Source organism: Hordeum vulgare, chromosome 5H (genome assembly GCF_904849725.1).
Source record: "Hordeum vulgare subsp. vulgare chromosome 5H, MorexV3_pseudomolecules_assembly, whole genome shotgun sequence".
Classification (NCBI taxonomy): domain Eukaryota; kingdom Viridiplantae; phylum Streptophyta; class Magnoliopsida; order Poales; family Poaceae; genus Hordeum; species Hordeum vulgare.
In genome coordinates, this window is record NC_058522.1 from 109900686 (window position 1) to 109916349 (window position 15664).

General features: G+C 44.8%; 1 protein-coding gene across 1 annotated transcript; it reads left to right on the forward strand.

Annotated features, from left to right (window-relative positions):
- The first annotated feature begins 452 nt into the window (after positions 1–452).
- Positions 453–1655, forward strand: LOC123396387 (E3 ubiquitin-protein ligase ATL15-like). Its single transcript, XM_045091336.1, has 4 exons — positions 453–560; positions 679–1093; positions 1392–1411; positions 1476–1655. The coding sequence occupies exons 1-4, from the start codon at positions 510–512 to the stop codon at positions 1653–1655; spliced, it is 666 nt and encodes a 221-aa protein (XP_044947271.1). The 5' UTR covers positions 453–509.
- Positions 1656–15664: the final 14009 nt, after the last annotated feature.

Consider the following 15664-nt stretch of genomic DNA (forward strand, 5'->3'; position numbering starts at 1 on the left):
TTTGTATTTGCACAATACAAACTGAAGTGTAGACGCCAGTGGCCAAGATTTTGCTGGGCTGAACTGTCTGGTATGATTACTAGAGGAATTTCACATTTTCCATGCTTTTATTTACATGGTAGTGCCTAAACCGAAGGCATGCTCTCCAACTGAGGGCACAACAGGGGATTCCGGTCTCTGAATACGGGGTAATGTTTCCATTTATTTCTTTACTGACGTTGTATGTAGAAAGTGATGTGTCAACATTAGGGAAGCTTCAACATATCAGATTAAGTTATTACGAATCTTTATCAATACTATTATGTTCAGTATCTCCAAAGCAGTCAGGATTGCATATTTTGTCCTAGCACACAAGTTTCAATCCACACAAGAGCTGGCTAGGTTATTTCTAGCAGTAGGAAGGTAATATGATGACATTATTAACATGATGTTCATGTGTGCAGGTTTTGGTTGACATGATTCGTGTGCCTGACTAGGCTTTCGAAGCGGTCGGCTTGGAACTGAGAGGAATGGGCCAAGACACTGCATATCATCCTGGCCTTTACCTGACAACAGCCCAGGTGAGAGTTGCTTACAAGCATTACCTGAAGTGTAATTTTCCATATGCATCATCATCATCATCATCATCACAAGAATACATCTAAATGTGCTAAATGTGATCTCTTGTGCTTCTTTCAGAGGGAAGCGGTGGAGGCTCTGATCCAGGAGCTCCCCAAGTTCATGCTAAAAGCGGTGCCGACGGACTGCAGCGAGTGCCCGATCTGCCTGGAAGAGTTCAAGGTGGGGAACGAGGTGTGTGGCCTCCCGTGCGCACACAACTTCCACGTGGAGTGCATCGACCAGTGGCTGCGGCTGAACGTCAAGTGCCCGCGGTGCCGCTGCTCAGTGTTGCCCAACCTGGACCTGAGAGCGCTCAACGGCATCCGCTCCAGCAGCGAGATGCTGCAGCAGGACCGCCCCTCGGGAGCATCAGCTCTTACAACTGGTAATTTCAGAAGTACATATGGAGATGCTACGACTCTTACAACTGGAAGCATCAGAAGTACAGATGGAGAGAACAACCGTTTGGCAAAGGCTTTGCTTGCTTATAACTGTGAGAGGTAAATGCATTTCACTGTAAGATAATTTTAGCTCTTTCCGGTGTGACCGAGAAAAATGGTGATCCTTCAGGAGAGGAAATTGGTAGAAGCTTTCACTTAGGCACTGTTTGATAACAAAATGTTTTTGAAGTATTCCAGGAATACTACAGTTTTTTTAAATACCATAGTTTTAATTACTTTGAGTTGTTTGGTTATGAGTGAAAACTGTGGTTTTAATACTTTGCTACCAAACATAGCCTTATAGTTCAGTAAACGCGCTTCCATAATTGATATCTTAATTTTTGTTTTTAGGGGATCCTATATCTCATTCAGTAAGCTCTGTGTCCCAAATGCAACGAGCTCATTTTCTGTTAAATCGTTCAGTAAGATATGCAGCCGCCGGAGCACGAGGACGAAGGCATTCGTGGCGGCCGGCGCCGGAGCAGCACCCGATACGTCTTCGCCTGCTCCGTCTTCGCCTCCCTCAACTCCGTGCTCCTCGGATACGGTACGTCCTTCTCCCAATCTCCGGCCGCCGTCGTCCCCGATGAAGATTTCATTTCGCTTCGGCCATAAGAATTTCTTGGCGATCGTAACAGGGCATGGCAACTTGATTACTTCTTGTTGAATCAATCGCGTACTATAAGTCCCTACAACAAGACCTACTGTAAGATATGTGAGAAATTTAGATAGCTTTTGATATGACATGACATGGCAAATCAGATAAGAGTAAAGAGTAAAGTGCTACTAATCGGAAGTAGATGTGGAGATTTTGGTGCCGGAAATAGTAAGGACCGGGATCTTCAGAAATGCGCGTCCAATTCCGACCCATGATGCTTATTTCTGCGAGTTGGGGGCCATTATAGATTTATTTCTGCCAGTTGATCTAACATTGTCTATAGAAGCTGACTAGCTAAACTTATTTCTATGGTTGGTACATAGATTTATTTCTATGTTTGTTTCATAAATGTTTTGCATTCCCTATAGAAGTTGACTGGCTAAACTTATGTTTGGTACACCACCATAGTTTCTTGAGTAGCACTCGTAGGTAACCATAGAAAAAGTTCAGGAATTCATATTCATGGCTTAAACATGTGAAAAGCACCTTACCAAGAGAATTAAGTCTACACAAAGAACCCCTCGTCATCATCCAATTCTTCTTCTCCCACAGGAGCAATGTGGCCATCATTTTGCATAAGCCTCATCATCATCCGTATCATCATCAGATTCGAATTGAACATCTTCAAACTCAATAGGTTTTATATTTGTTATGACTCAAACATCAACGCTTGATCCTTCGTCATCATTTCTACTCCAACTAGTGATCTCTTCAGGTAGTGTAATATTTGGCACTGTAATCTCTGCATCTATGACATCCATTACATCTGCCTCACCACCTTCATCGTCTTCAACAGCTTCATCAAGGCCTACACCATTTAAAACAGAAGGAGCAAACAAGTTGCGTGGATTCATTTTAATAACAGCTGCCCAATCAGGGTTCTTCACATCTCTCACATAGAAACCTGTTGAGCTTGGAGGCCTAGAATGTAAGGGTCCCCCTTGAATCTGTCTAGAGTAGTGTCGAGTTCAATAATTCCATATTTGGTGTCCTTCTTATACCCCTTACTCTCAGTTCTATTGGAAGGAGGCACATCAAACCAATCACACTGGAATAGAACAACCTCCTTATCAGGAGGAAAGTCAAGAAATATGATTTTCTTGATCACCCCATAATAATCAATATTGCCCGTGGTTGCATCGCCCTTAACTATGACGCCACTATTTTGGGTACTCAAATCCTTCTCTATATAGGAATTCCGAAAAAAATATCCATTCAAAATTGTACGGTTGTATACACGAGCTAGGTGATGAGGTCCTTTAGCTAGTGCATAAATAAGACTGCTGACCTTGCCATCATTGTGGAGTTCTGTGATCTGTTTCATCCAATAAAATATGTGTGAGTGTAATGTACAGCGTTGATACAATATTATGAGTAACACTAGTGAAAATACGAAGGAAACTTACCCGTCTCTCAAACCATCCAACAAACTCTTCCTTGTGCCTTTCTGAGAATTAGGAGAATTGTTAATTGTGAGCTCCTGAAGATGTTCACTTGAAACAGAAATGATTTTTAGTTCAAAAGAAAACTATTAATGCCTATCACAATGTGAAATAAATACACAAGTATGCTTACTCCATCCATGGCGCAGTTTCCTCACAGTTTGTTATTATGAAATGCCTCATTCTATTAATCTCAGCCAAAGAGAATGATTCACAAACAAAACCTTTCTTGGAGTAATAAACTGTACTCATTATGCTAATCCCTGTTGGTAGTTGATCTGTACCTCCATCTTCATGACGTTCGGACTGACTTAGCTTGGTAGGCATTCCATCAAGGACTCGACTGCAAAAAGTCACACACTCTTCAAGTATGTACCCCTCTGCAATAGAACCTTCTGGTTGAGCCTTGTTACGCACATATCCTTTGAGCGTACGCAAGTATCGCTCAATTGGATACATCCATCTATACAAGACAGGCCCTCCCAACCGGGCCACTTCAGCAAGATGAATTGGAAGATGCATCATAATATCAAAGAATGCTGGTGGAAAGATCATCTCGAGCTGACATAGAGTTTCTGGAATTGTTTGGCTCAACTTCTCCAAATCTTCATCCCTTAACTCTTTCGAGCATAAATCAGAAAAGAATTTACTCAGCTGAAGCAATGGGTTAACAACATTCTCTGGCAAAAGCTTGCACAACGCAATAGGAAGAAGTTTCTGAAATATAACATGGCAGTCATGAGTTTTGAGTCCACTAATTTTGAACTTATCGAGGACCACACATCGCTTAATGTGTGAAGCATAGCCATCAGGCATCTTAATGCTCTGCAGAAACTTGAGGAGCATTCTCTTCTCTTCCTTATTTAAAGTGTAGCAACCTTTCTTTATTTCATACTTATGCTTACCGGGGTTTGGATGCTGGTCCTTCCGAATTTTCAAGTCCTCCAAATCAAGACGAGCCTTCACACCATCCTTTGATTTCTTATCCATCTCAAGCAAAGTCCCCAGAATGCTTTCACAAATGTTCTTCTCGATGTGCATAACATCCAAATTGTGCCTAACGAGCAAGTGCTTCCAATATGGGAGCTGGAAAAATACACTTTTCTTCCGCCAGTTATGCCAGCTATTAGTTTCCGGTCGTTTTCTCTTATTTGACCGTCCAAACGGTGCACGCTGAATGCTATCAAGCTCCCGCACAACTTGTTCACCAGTAAGTGCCACTGGAGCTTCTCTATTATCTGTCTTGTTGTTGAACAAGCACTTGTTTCGACGCCATTTGTGGGTCCTCGGCAGAAAACGTCGGTGTGCCATGTAGCAATACTTTCGACCATACTTTAGCCATAAAAATTTGTATGTTTGTGGCAATACGGGCATGCTAGCTTCCCTTTTGTGCTCCAATCACTCAGCATTGCATAAGCTAGGTAGTCATTGATGGTCCATAACAAGCATGCATACATCTGGAAATTTCTTTTAGTTGCAGCATCATATGTGTAAGCACCATCCTTCCATAGAATATTCAGTTCATCAATCAAGGGCTGCAAGTATACATCTATGTTATTTCCTGCTGACTTTGGTCCTGGAATAATCATTGACATAATCCAATTTTGTTGCTTCATGCACATCCAGGGTGGCAAGTTATATGGGATAAGAATGACAGGCCATGTAGTGTGTGATAAACTCATGAGCCCAAAAGGGTTGAATCCATCTGAAGCAAGGCCAAGCCCAACACTGCGAGTATCTTTTGAGAATTTCTTAGAATATTTCTTATCAAAATGCTTCCAGGCCTTTGAATTTGCAGGATGCCTCACTACGCCACCATCCACCCGACCATCCTTATGCCATTTCATATGTGATGACATAACTTCTGTCATGTACAACCTTTGCAGTCTTCGAATGAGTGGGAAATACCTTAGAACTTTTTGTGGCATTGGCTTCCTTGATTTACGACTTGATGTATTGTCTTCGTCACTGGTAGGAGTAGATTTCCATCGAGACGCGTGACAGACAGGGCATTCTTCGGCATCAGCATGATCATTACGGAATAGCACACAATCATTAACGCACGCGTGTATCTTCTTGTAATCCAACCCAAGATCTCGGATCACCTTCCTTACTTTTGCGAGATTAGTAAGAATGCAGTGACCCTTTGGCAGCACCTGCGTGAACATCTGCAGAACTAAATCACATGCTCTGTTGGTCATCCCAGACACGCACTTGATTTGGTAAAGCTTCACAATGAAAGATAGCTTTGTGACATCCTCGCAACCTGGGTACAACTCTTTTTTTGCCTCTTTCAATAGTTCGAAGAACACCTTGGCTGTTGCATTTGGCTCCTGGTTTCTTCCATCACCGCTGGAATCATCCACATGAAAGTCTCTTGTACCTTCATCATGATCTGCATTACTTTCCATGCCTGTGCCCCTTATGAGAGTATGGAGCATGTCACACATTCCAGCACCATCATCTACATCATCTTCATTATCAGAATCTTCAGACATGATGCCCTCATCAGGTTGTTCACCATGGTATATCCAGTGAGTGTAGCTCTGATCCATCCCATAGTACAGCAAGTGAGTATGAACCTCCTTTTTATTTCTTTGAGCACTTTTCAGACATTTCCTACATGGACATGGTACAACTGATTTTGGATGAGGACCATCGAAAGCAAAATTCAAGAAATTCTTCATGCTAGTTTGCCACTCAACAGAATCTCTTTCCTTATCCATCCAGCTCTTATCTCGTGTCGTTTTGCCTTATCTCCGTAAAGCCTGTCCTGTTAAAAAAACATAGCAATTGCATTAGTACCTGCACTACAATCAATAGAATCACTAGCTGCATCACAAGACAAGACAACAAGGACACAAGACAATAACATTATAGGCTGCTTAAAATCACAAGTGTTGAAGCCTGAATCACAAGTGTAGAAGCCTGAATCACAAGTGTTGAAGCCGGAATCTAAATTTGTTGCACTTTGCTGCACTTGCAATGAAAAATAGTACAGAGGAAAACAGGGAGGGGAATACTCTGAATTTGCTGCACTTTGCTTACTCTGAATTTGCTGCACTTTGCTGCTCTCAAAAGAGGGACGGCTGACCAGGGGAGAGCTTCTGCAGGGCGTTCCACTCATGCGCACGGGAGTCCCGGGCAGCCGACAAGGATGGCGGAAGATCCGGAGCAGAGCCGGTTGGCGCCGGATTTCATACGTCACGCGATCCAACCATGCGCCCACTGGCAGGATCGAGCAACAGAGATCCAGGGAAGAGAAGGCCATAGGGCAGAAGGCGCCGAGCGAAGGGTGCCAGATCAAGGTTAGAGGGAGAGGGGAGCGTCAGGGAGGTGCCCGCACGGGTTGCTTCGTCGCGCAGCCATGGTGTGGTTGATGGATGCGGCAAGCGCTTAGATTGGGTCGTACGGTGGCGAAGCAGGGGATTTGGGGTAGTACTTTTGAGGATCTGGGATAGTATTCTTTTGTGTGTATTTCCTTTTGAGGATCTGTGGTTTGTCCCAGCCCATTTGTTAATCCGTGTAGGGCCACGGTGCAAACTCCTGAGCACAACATGACATGTGTTACGGACCGGACCCATCCAGTTTTTTGGCATCTCCTTGTAGAACAAAGCCTGAAGAGAAGCAAAAAAATCAAGGTCCAAAATGTTTGTATCAGGAGAGTTCGGTGGCTGACACTTGAGGCTGATGTGCCAGCCTCCTTCACATGCTGCCTTCATCACTTGTTCATCATCGATGTGAACATGAGTGGGTGCATTGTCTTGCTGGATCCAAATAGTTTGATGACGATCCTCTGCTGGCCATTTCGCTTTGATCGCAGGCAAGACATGGTTGATGAGATATTCACGATTAACTTGCATGTTAACTTTAGGAAGGACCTTTGTCACCAACGTGCCTCGGCCCCTATTTTTTCTCTTCTTTTTAGCTGCCACTTCCTCCACAAAAGCCCATACTCCTAGCTTCCCATCAAAGGTGCAATTACCTGCTGCATCAAACCTAGGCCTAGCAAGAGCGCATAGAAACATTACTTTGTCGATGTGACTTTTGTGCTAAGTGCATCTATGTGGATCGGGCTCATCGTTACACAAGTAAAACTTCTGGTTTAATCGACTACGGTAGAACCATTTTTCATCAATATGCACAGTGTTGTATCCGTCCTTGAACACTGGATTTTCTGGACAGCTCGCTGGCTCTAGGTTGGACAAGCAATAAGCAACAAGAGCTTTTGCGTTCTCATCCGTGAGGATAGGTTTGATGCTGCTCCGCTTACGCCTTATACATTTCTCCTTCAACCGTTTGTGAACAGTACTTTTCTTCATGTTCAATGCAATGGCAAGGTCGACAATTGTAGTCCGTTGTTTTAACGGTATGTCTCGCATAGCATTTGTATCCACTATTATCCTTTTTCTGCCACAATTTTTAACCTTCTTGTTAACCACTGCATTCACCCCTCCGTGATTACCATTCTCCCATATCCGACGAAGGCACCGCAGTGGCACTTTGGTGAGGTCCGATACAACTTTAGTCACGCCATTTTTCAGACGACCCGTGCGACCATTTCTGACAAACATCATGGTGTATAAAAAGCGCTTGTCGTCGTCAGGGTACCAACCCCTCTTTGTCTTGTTAGTAATCCGATCTGTATATGCAAAATAATGCAAACATTTAAAAAATATGTGAGACATGCAAAGTCCATGATCATCGTCATGCAGCAAACCATGCAAAAAGTCTATGATCACATGCAGCAAACTGTACTTACTGAGATCTATGCCAGTGTCAATATGGGTGTCGATGTCCATGTCCATATGGATGTCAATATGGTTGGCTGATGCGTTTGCATGCGCGTCTGTCTCCGCCTCTGCATGCACCTCCGTCTCTGCCTCTACGTCCGACGCATGCGCGTCCACCTCCGTCTCTGCCTCTACGTTCGTCTCTGCATCTGCGTCGTCGTTCACCGTAGCTCTAAGACAGCCGGTACCTCGCCCGGCGCCACCGCCTGCACCGCCGGCACCTCACCCACCAACGAATGCGTCACCGGCAGCTCGCCCGCCGCCACCGCCTGCGCTGCCGGCACCTCGCCCGCCGCTAACGAACGTGCCGCCGGCACCTCGCCCGCCGCAACCGCCTGCGCCGGCGGCACCTCGCCCGCCGCCAACGAAGGCGTCGCCCACACGCATCATAGCCTTGCGCCCTGCGAGGATGAATCGGCCATGTACGCGACCACCTTCTCCTTCAAACATGCTGCTTCTAGCTCCCGTGTTGAACTAGCCACGCCCACGACCGACGAGTCCAAGGGGGCGGTGCGAGTGGCCACCTCGACCTGCCGTAGAGTCTGACGTCCTGGAAGACCATGATACGGCCCGACCATGCCCGGTCAGACCATACCCTCCTCGCCCCACTTACCGTGTGGACAGCGACACGGGATGGTCCGACATCTTCTTTGCTATCTCCTCCACCTATTCCTACTTCTCTCCCTCATCCTACAGTACTGGACTCGTCAGAATCTTCATCTGGAGGAAGGTTTAGATCAAGCAAAACCATGGTAAAAGAAAGTGGAGAGAGATCTCACTGGACAGAGTGTGAGGGGGCCATCGACTTATAACAGAGTATGAGAGAGAGCTCAGTGGACAGAGTATGTCAAGTTGAGTCCTGCATGCGTGTATTTTTTGAATTCAGATTAAAGGCAGTAGTAATCTGGAGTCCTGCATGTGTGTATTTCTTTCTAACAAATCTTGTTCGTTCTTTTCCCCTCTCTCTATTTACTATTTAATCCAAGCCATTCGTTTTCTATCGTTTTAATAATATAAAGATAGAAGGCGCCAATGAAGCATCCATGTTGGCTTTGTATAATAATGTGTGTCGCTCGATCCCATGGGCACGCATGTTCGTCATTTTTCCGACAATTCAATAAAATCATTTTTCTTAATTCCCTTCTAAAATCCAAAAAGTAAAGAAGTAGAGCGAGTCTTTTCCTCCCGATCTAGTAGCAATTTTTCGACTATGAAGAATGATCGCCCCGCGTCGTGGAGATTGGGCACCATGCGAGTGATGGTCACTGATGTATTATAGATTTAAATAGACACAAGCATATGATTATGGTATGCCTAAGTAGTGCAAAATATTCCTAAATGAGTGTGGAATTAATATTTTTGATGTTCCCTATAATTACTAGTATTTGTCAAGAGTGAATTTCTTTTTTCTGAATGGGTGTGACTGTGACACAATTTGTCTGAATTGGAAACCATATATACTAGTATGAATACATGTGCAATGCACGACTTAAAATTAGCAAGTGATATTGGCACAAAGCTTCAGCTAGTAGATAGATTAGGGTTTTAACCTTCATAAGGGGCGGCACTTCATCTTCGTGTTTATTTTCCGGGCTTCGGTCGTCCTCAAGTTCGTTTGTAGAGATGGATTAGATGGAGCTCCGACGTACAACTGTACTGACTCCTTGGGACGGCGAGGTTAGAATTTTTTATCGTGCGTTAGTCGCGCATGAAGACACCCCAGTTATCATCAACAAGGTTAAGTTAGATGTGACACGAAAACGATGATAAACAACGTGTCAACGGCTCATTCTGGCTCTTGTAAATTTTATTTTGTTTGTTGTATTTCCGATGGACCAGCATGACGATCAATCCGAGTCATTTAAAATAAATACTTACTAATTGATGACTAAGAACGGAACAAAAAAATATATAGAAAGATGTATCCACGTACCCCCACTATTTTCCTATCTCCTTGCAATTTTCTTCTCAGGCTATATCAAGAGGTTCGTACGAACCGGGTCACGAGCACACGATGCATGGGGCCCTTCTTTCAGGATGATTCTAGAGGACCGTGGAGTAAACTGATGCCACTGTTCACTGTGAATCCTGAGCATATCAGCCGCTAGATTTAGGAAATCAACAGTTCCGATGGACGCTTTGAGTTCGATTCAAAACTGGTATACTATATAGGAGTATAGAAATGAATTTTGGTTCAATCACATGTAAAAATTTCGGCGAGTATGGGGGTGGCCAGTGGTGGTGCCTGCGCTGCCTGCGACTAGGGTCGCGCTGCCGGCGCCGCTACGCACCTTGGCGACCACCACACCGCCGCTGCCCACCCCCATGGAGGCCCCGGACCGCCCCGGGACCTCGTCCACTCTGGTGCGGGTGATCCTCGCCCGCTCCGTCGAGATGGAGGAAACGGAAGGCGTCCTACGCCGAGCCATGGTGGCAACCATCACCGGGACGCGGCCCGCCGTCTCCGCGGAAGAAGTGTCCGAGCTGCTGTGCGCATCCCTCGACATGCACCCCGGCGACGTGATCCTCTTCTGCCACCCCTCGCACAGCGACATCGAGGCGATAAAGAGCATCCTGCAACTCTTCGGCCGCGCCTCGGGACTCCAGGTCAACTACCTGAAGAGCACGACCAAGCTGATCCGCTGCGACCCCTCCACCGCCACGCCTGTCGTCGACCTACTGGGGTGCCCCATCGTGGATCTTTCCATCACCTACTTGGGCATCCCGCTGACGCTGCGGCGCCCAACTACTGCCCAGCTACAGCCCGTCGTCGACAGAACCGCCGGCATGCTCCCGTGCTGGAAGGCACCCCTCATGAACAAGGCCGGTCGCCTCGCATTCGTTAAAGCCGTCCTGAGCGCGATCCCCATCCACCAACTCCTCGTGCTGGCTCCACCGAAGAAGACAATCCAAGCGCTGGTAAAGATCCAGCGAGGATTCCTGTGGGCGGGGCGCGCCAATGCCCAGGGAGGTAACTGCCACGTCAATTGGCAACGCGTTGCGCGGCCAATCTCCTTGGGTGGCCTCGGCGTCCGGGATCTGCAGCACCACCCACGATGCCTCCTCTGCGACCAAGAACCAGAAACTATGCACCACCTCCTCCTTGCCTGCCCATTCTCCCGACAAGTATGGCATGAAACCCTGGCCTGGCTAAGGACTCCCTGTCGCCCACTGGATGGCGAGGAATCACTCAATGCTTGGTTGTCCACCGCGAGATGAGTCGCATGAGTTTTGCGCGAGCGATAATTCAAAACTGATCAAATTTATGCTCCTTTGACGAACAATGCAACAAAACACAAATATTTGACATATCCTAAGTTAAATAAATGGTACCTAGGGAGTAAACAAATAGAGGGTCGCATGGACTATTTTTTGGCGCCAAAAAAAATTTAGCCTCCCGCTAAAAGTTCCTGAATTAGTGCTTTCGTTCCCTCCAAAAAAAAGACTATATTTAACCCCGATTATTATTCTAAACCGCGTCTTTTCGGGCGATTGGATCTGAGCTCTCCTCCGGCGTCATGACGGCGTCAACCACACAGGGAATGACATCGGCGTCAACATAGCGAACCGCGTCTGAGGTTGTTCTTTTCCCCGATCTCCTCCTCCGCCTGCGCCACCGCACGGACCTGTGTCTGCGCCTGCGCCACCGCACGCACCTCTCCTCCTCCGCCTCCACCACCGCGTGAGAGAGATATCAGAAATCCCCCAAATTCCCTCATCTCCTCCTCCCCACGGGCACGGAGTAGCAGCAGTATATGAATGGATTGGAGGAGTAGCTACGGCCGGCATCAGAGAAATCCATCAATCCATCAATCCTCCTCCCTGCTATTTCCTCCGTAGCAGAGAAATCCATCAATCCAATTGCCGGCTCTGCTCCCTTAAAAACCCACCCCGCAGCTGCGGCCAGAGAGGCCTCGCGTCCTCGGCCATGTCTGGATTCCTCCGCCGGCCACTGGTTGTGTGTGTTGTGGTGTGCGCCGCTACACGTAGTGGGCTCCCTCGCCTCGGCACTCCAGGGTCATCGGCCTCCCTCTCCTCCACGCCCGCCGACGCGAATTGTGTCTCTGTGTCCTTATCCATGCTGCCGGTGGCAGCGATGCGGTCTAGCGTCGGCGCCGACGTTGTATTGGTGTTCTCCCCTGCATCGCGAGCGCACTGCCGGCCTGCCCACTGCCGCATCCCTGAACCTCCGAGTTTGGTCTCGCACTGCAGCGTTGTAGAACAGAGAAGAAGCTGAGCAAGGTTCATCGGTTTTGAACCTCCATAGCCAGCCATGTACATTAGTCTTATTCTTTTTGGTATTCCCTATTCCCTACATTAGTCTTCTCCAGAGCAAGATGGGTCGTGTGGTATTTTTCTGCTAAAAAAATCTGTATTTGTCAATGCATCGGTTTACATGACATTATTTTAAATTTGACATCGCAAACTTCAATTGGTAGGTTCAGTGAGATGTTATGCCTGAATCATTGGATTTATCTTTGCGACCACTGAATGGATACTTATCTTCTCTTGTCATGCTCATACCTTTGCTCTAGTCTACTGTTTTTTGCCCGTGAGACTTTTTATCGTCTGTGTTAATGTGTTTAAGTCATGCACATCCTCACACTGTAGTCACCGTAGGTGGTGATGCTTTGTGAAAAGTTTAGCAACCACACAGTATCAAAAGAAGACCATCATAGATATTTTTCCGGTCATTTTTTTATGCCTACTTTAAGTATTGTGTTTCTTTTGATATTTTTTAAATTATGATTTTACCTCCAGAATGGCACAATGATGAATTCAACACAAGAGGAAAGAGATGATGCACATGATTCCTTTCTACAAGGTACACGGTGTCCTTAATTCTTAATCACTTATATGAATGTGCACATTGATAATGCTAAGTCCCTTCATTTTTTTTGTGTCCAGTAAAGAAAGGATCTGTTCTGGTAACAAGGATGGAAAGCATAACAACTTACAAAAACCAACATCGACAACCGAGATCTGGTAAAAAGTTTATGACATTTAGGCCCTGTTTGGTAGCTCAACATTTTCAACATATTCTGAGAATACTGCAGTTTTTCAGATTATCATAGTTTTGATTACAAGGAGGTGTTTGGTTGTCTCAAACAATGATGATTTTAATACTGTAGTATTAGCTAAACTGTAGTTTTTTCTTTGCATAGTATACTGAAGCTAGCTAGCCATCTAGCTCAGGGCCGGTCCGGAAATTTCAGGGGGCCATGGCGAAAGTAAAACCTGGGGCCCTTAATATATACATTATAGCAATATGCAAAATACATTGTTGTGATTGCACGTAGCCCAATTTATATATATTTATATATAATGGCCTACGAGGAAGAAGATAGACTTATGCGTGTCTCTCAATGTATCACAAGACATCATTGAAAGTGCAAAGCCATGTTTAATGTCACAGTAACTATAAGAGTGCAGTATATGTTTGAGGTACCGAGAGGTCCAGAGAGATACATGACTCCATGGATAGACTTATAAAAATAAATTTGCATCTAGAATGCGAAGTAGTTCTTGGAATGACTAATGGTATGTTCTTGGACTGATTAATGTTAAAACTGCATTTCTAAATAGTACTCCTACAAATGATCTAGGAAATATATTTTTCACATCTTCCAAAAGCAAAATGAATAGCGTTAGCGCAAAGTTACAGTTCCTTAGTTTGTTCCCTAGTTGTGCAATTAGTAAACCTAAAGTTAATTACCCATCCATATTGGCACTGCACAGCCCATCTAAAAGATAGTCGTCAGGATCAGGATTCAGACATTACTCTTCGTTATTGATCTATTTAGGATCAACAGCAAAGAACACCATTATCATGAAACAGAACACCCCCGTAAAAAAATCATAAAACAAACAGTTAGTGATAATTACCGCAGAAGAGTTGACCAGTCGGCAAACAGTCGCATCCATAGATAACACGCGGCGTCGGTGTGTCGCCGGCCAGCTGCGTGTGTTAGCAAGTGCACGTGGGCTACGCAAACCATTATATCTCATACCAACAGAAAAAATACTGCAGTTTTTGATACTTTGGTTTGTATAACAGTTTGCTATCAAACACAATCTTAATCTATCTCTAACATTTCCTATAATGCAGAAAATTCTGAATTGCTTAATATTGAAAACTATTAAACATTATACAGGAACTCAAGACCAATCTAACACTCCGGTATCTGCTAATGACATGTGTGCACTGGATGAATGGCCATCCCATGCTCGCCGCAACCGCGCGCAACTACAGGATGGTACTTTCTTTTGTTTATATTTGTGTCATCATTTCTTACAATCTAATACCCAGTAATACAATAGTTCTTGTGTGATGTGGGCTGTAGAAGCTGGTGGACAGAAGAAGAAAGGGCGAGGTGTTCTAAAAGGTTTCAAAGCATCTAAGAAGCGTTTTGCCAATGGATCTGCAAAACTAAATATTGCATTCTCTGAAACATTGGGTGGTACAGTTGGAATGAACTATTGTTCATTCAAGGATGACGTGGTAGTCATAATGAAAAGAAAGTTACCACTCATTGGAGTAAGGAGGTAGCCGGACATTCACCCTACCATCCATCGACTCATTGTTGTAGATATTATAGTGCGTACAATCTTTTCTACATGTGTTATCTTACTTTACTATCGATAATGCAGTGCATATGTATGTTCATTTGCTCTATGCTTTACAGGATAGATGGGACCTGGAGGATACACCAGACACAGAAGAAAAGGTACTCAAAATCACGAAAGAGCGATATAGAGGTTGGCGATCAACTCTAAGCTCCACTTACAAGGCATACAAAACAGATACAACTAGATTGGCTAATCTACTGGAAGATTTACAACCAGAAGAGTGGGAATGGATGATTCAATACTTTGGCAAAGATTCAAAATTCCAGGTCATCTCTAAAATCACGGTTTGTCTACTATGTGTTGAGATGAAATGCCTTGTTTGATCGGTTATATTTGGTTTTTAATGAATTGATAGGAACGCAGCCAAAAGAACACCGATAACCGTAAGAAACAGAAGACAAAACAAAGAATTGGATCAAAATCTTACTCGCAAGTTAGTTTTGAGAAGGTATGAGTCTAACTAATTATTTATGTCTCGCTGCTAAACATGGTTTCATGTTTCAATCTTCTTATTGTTATATCACTTGCAGAGAAACCCGGAAACTGGAGAAGAGCCAGATTCTATTACTTTGTGGGAACTCACCCACACGAAGAATGGAATATGGTCTAACACAGAGTCACAGGATGTTTATGTGAGTACACTGACTTTTGATATTCTATAGTTATTCAATGATGTGCATGCGACATGCTTCATCATCAGCTGGGGTTATTCATGCGTTGGATCGTGTTATTCTTGTTTCATCTTTTATAGTGTTAAAATAAAACCATATTTATAATTGTTCTTTCCATTTTCAGGACAAAGCATGTGCAGAGGTTAAAAACAAAGAGACTAAAACTCAAGGTCCACTTTCAGATGAGCAAAGACACAATATTTTCCAGACCACATACAAAGGCACTCTGCAATGCAAGTCATCGCAGCCTCGTGGGTACAGATACATGGCCAAACCATCAACTGGTTCTGAAAGGATTCGTATCCAGATTGAAGAGCAAGCTCGTGCTACAGCAGCCTTCCAGCAGCGAAACTCTGAGCTCAGCCACCAGGTCAATGATTTACAAGATCAACTACAAGCTGAGCGTGCAAACACACAAGAGATTATTAAC

Excerpts from the sequence above, each read along its gene's own strand:
- LOC123396387 (XM_045091336.1), top strand. The coding sequence starts at position 510 with ATGGGCCAAGACACTGCATATCATCCTGGCCTTTACCTGACAACAGCC. Across the intron at positions 561-678 it reads TTTACCTGACAACAGCCCAG|AGGGAAGCGGTGGAGGCTCT; the intron begins GTGAGAGTTGCT and ends TGCTTCTTTCAG. Across the intron at positions 1,412-1,475 it reads GGGATCCTATATCTCATTCA|CCGCCGGAGCACGAGGACGA; the intron begins GTAAGCTCTGTG and ends TAAGATATGCAG.